Source organism: Saccostrea cucullata, unplaced genomic scaffold, assembly GCF_032062105.1.
Source record: "Saccostrea cucullata isolate Sc308-1 unplaced genomic scaffold, CSIRO_AGI_Scuc_v1 ctg23630, whole genome shotgun sequence".
NCBI lineage: Eukaryota > Metazoa > Mollusca > Bivalvia > Ostreida > Ostreidae > Saccostrea > Saccostrea cuccullata.
In genome coordinates, this window is record NW_026932347.1 from 3170 (window position 1) to 4692 (window position 1523).

Here is a 1523-nt window from a genome sequence, read left to right on the forward strand (position 1 = left end):
TGAATGTAACCCAAAAAAAGTAAAAAGTAAACGCCCAGAAATCTAAATGCCAGCACAGTAACTGAAAAATAAAAAAAGGGTTGGGCAAAAACAAAAAGTGTTTTCATAGTTTTTTTGTAAATTATTTAAAATAAATCGTTTTTTTCAGTTTATAGGTTGAAAGAGGAAGGTTTGAGGATATTAAACATTTTATTTGACAACAATTTACCCTTGGATGCTCCAAACGCGAAAGGAAAATACCCATTAGAAGTTTTAATGCTTTTTGACAACACCGAGGCTGAAATTCAAACAATGTTGTCTAAGGGTAGATCCAAACAAATATGACGTCAATGAAAAATGCCCATGGTAACTCAGTTTATGGAAATCCTTCAGTAACGTTGGCCTTATTAAAAGCCGGAGCCGATGCACAGACGACAGCAACAGATGGGAGAAGTGTATACGATTTGTTTACTGGTTTGTTCTGTAGAAACTTTGTTGTAAATAGTAATACATTTGTAATATATTTATCCTCCTGTTTGATTTAATATAATTAGATTTGATAAATGTAAGTTTGTTACAAATGCTTAATTTTATTAACCCACAAAAAAAGCAGAGTTTAGAATGTTATGTTATACTGGTGTGTTGTTACTTTGCAGAAAGAGCCTTTTATGATGACAATTTGTCTTGTCTTGGTGAGTATAATGATTTATCCTTTTGTAATGGACTTCCATCTTTAGATTTTCATCATAGTTTTAATCAATCAATGTTTCGGTTAATATGTCTCCTCTGAAGTAAATACTGAGTACATGTACTATGTGATGAGCAGAATTTTTTTTAAATATTTGAAGTTGTTTATTAAAGTCTGTCTAAATTGTACGGATATTATTTCTGGTGTATCATGAATCAGATAGGTTTTTTTATATTACAATTGATTCAAAGCTAAATATTCTAAGCAAAATGGCATTTTGATCGTAACAACCGAGCGGTTTTCGTGCAAGATTTCCTTAATTATTTTGTGTGGCATGTTCTAATGCGCTTTTAAAAATGTTTCTTTAAGATGAAAGATTTGCAGCGGAAATTCAAATGAGAGCTCTCGTGAGAAACCAAACACCCCTTGTTAAAATAGAAGACATCTGCAATACCCTCACCATAGGAAAGAAAATAAAACCGTTTTTAGGACAACTTCAAGTAAGGTGCTTTATTATAAAGGCATTTATACATGTCCAATCTTATAAAAATGGAACTATTTGTGTGTATGTACTTGAGAAGAAAGCTTTACTCTTTATCCAATGTACGGAAGCGTATTAGTGCCACTTGCACACTTTACTTTTTTTTTAATTTTGACACTTTAATCTGTAAATTTTACACTTTAATCTGTAAATTTTACACTTTAATCTGTAAATTTTACACTTTAAAGTGTAAATTTTACACATTAATCTGTAAAATTTACACTTTAAAGTGTAAATTTCATACTTTAATCTGTAAATTTCATACTTTAATCTGTAAATTTTACACTTTAATCTGTAAATTTTACACCTTAATCT

At 30.0% G+C, this 1523-nt stretch overlaps 1 protein-coding gene across 1 annotated transcript; it reads left to right on the forward strand.

The window, feature by feature from the left end:
- Window positions 1-320: 320 nt before the first annotated feature.
- On the forward strand, window positions 321-1167 carry LOC134234923 (uncharacterized; the record flags this gene model as incomplete). The annotated part of the gene is made up of 3 exons (XM_062716971.1): window positions 321-453; window positions 636-671; window positions 1037-1167. Coding segments are annotated over exons 1-3 (300 nt in total), but the record flags the coding sequence as incomplete, so codon positions are not given.
- Window positions 1168-1523: the final 356 nt, after the last annotated feature.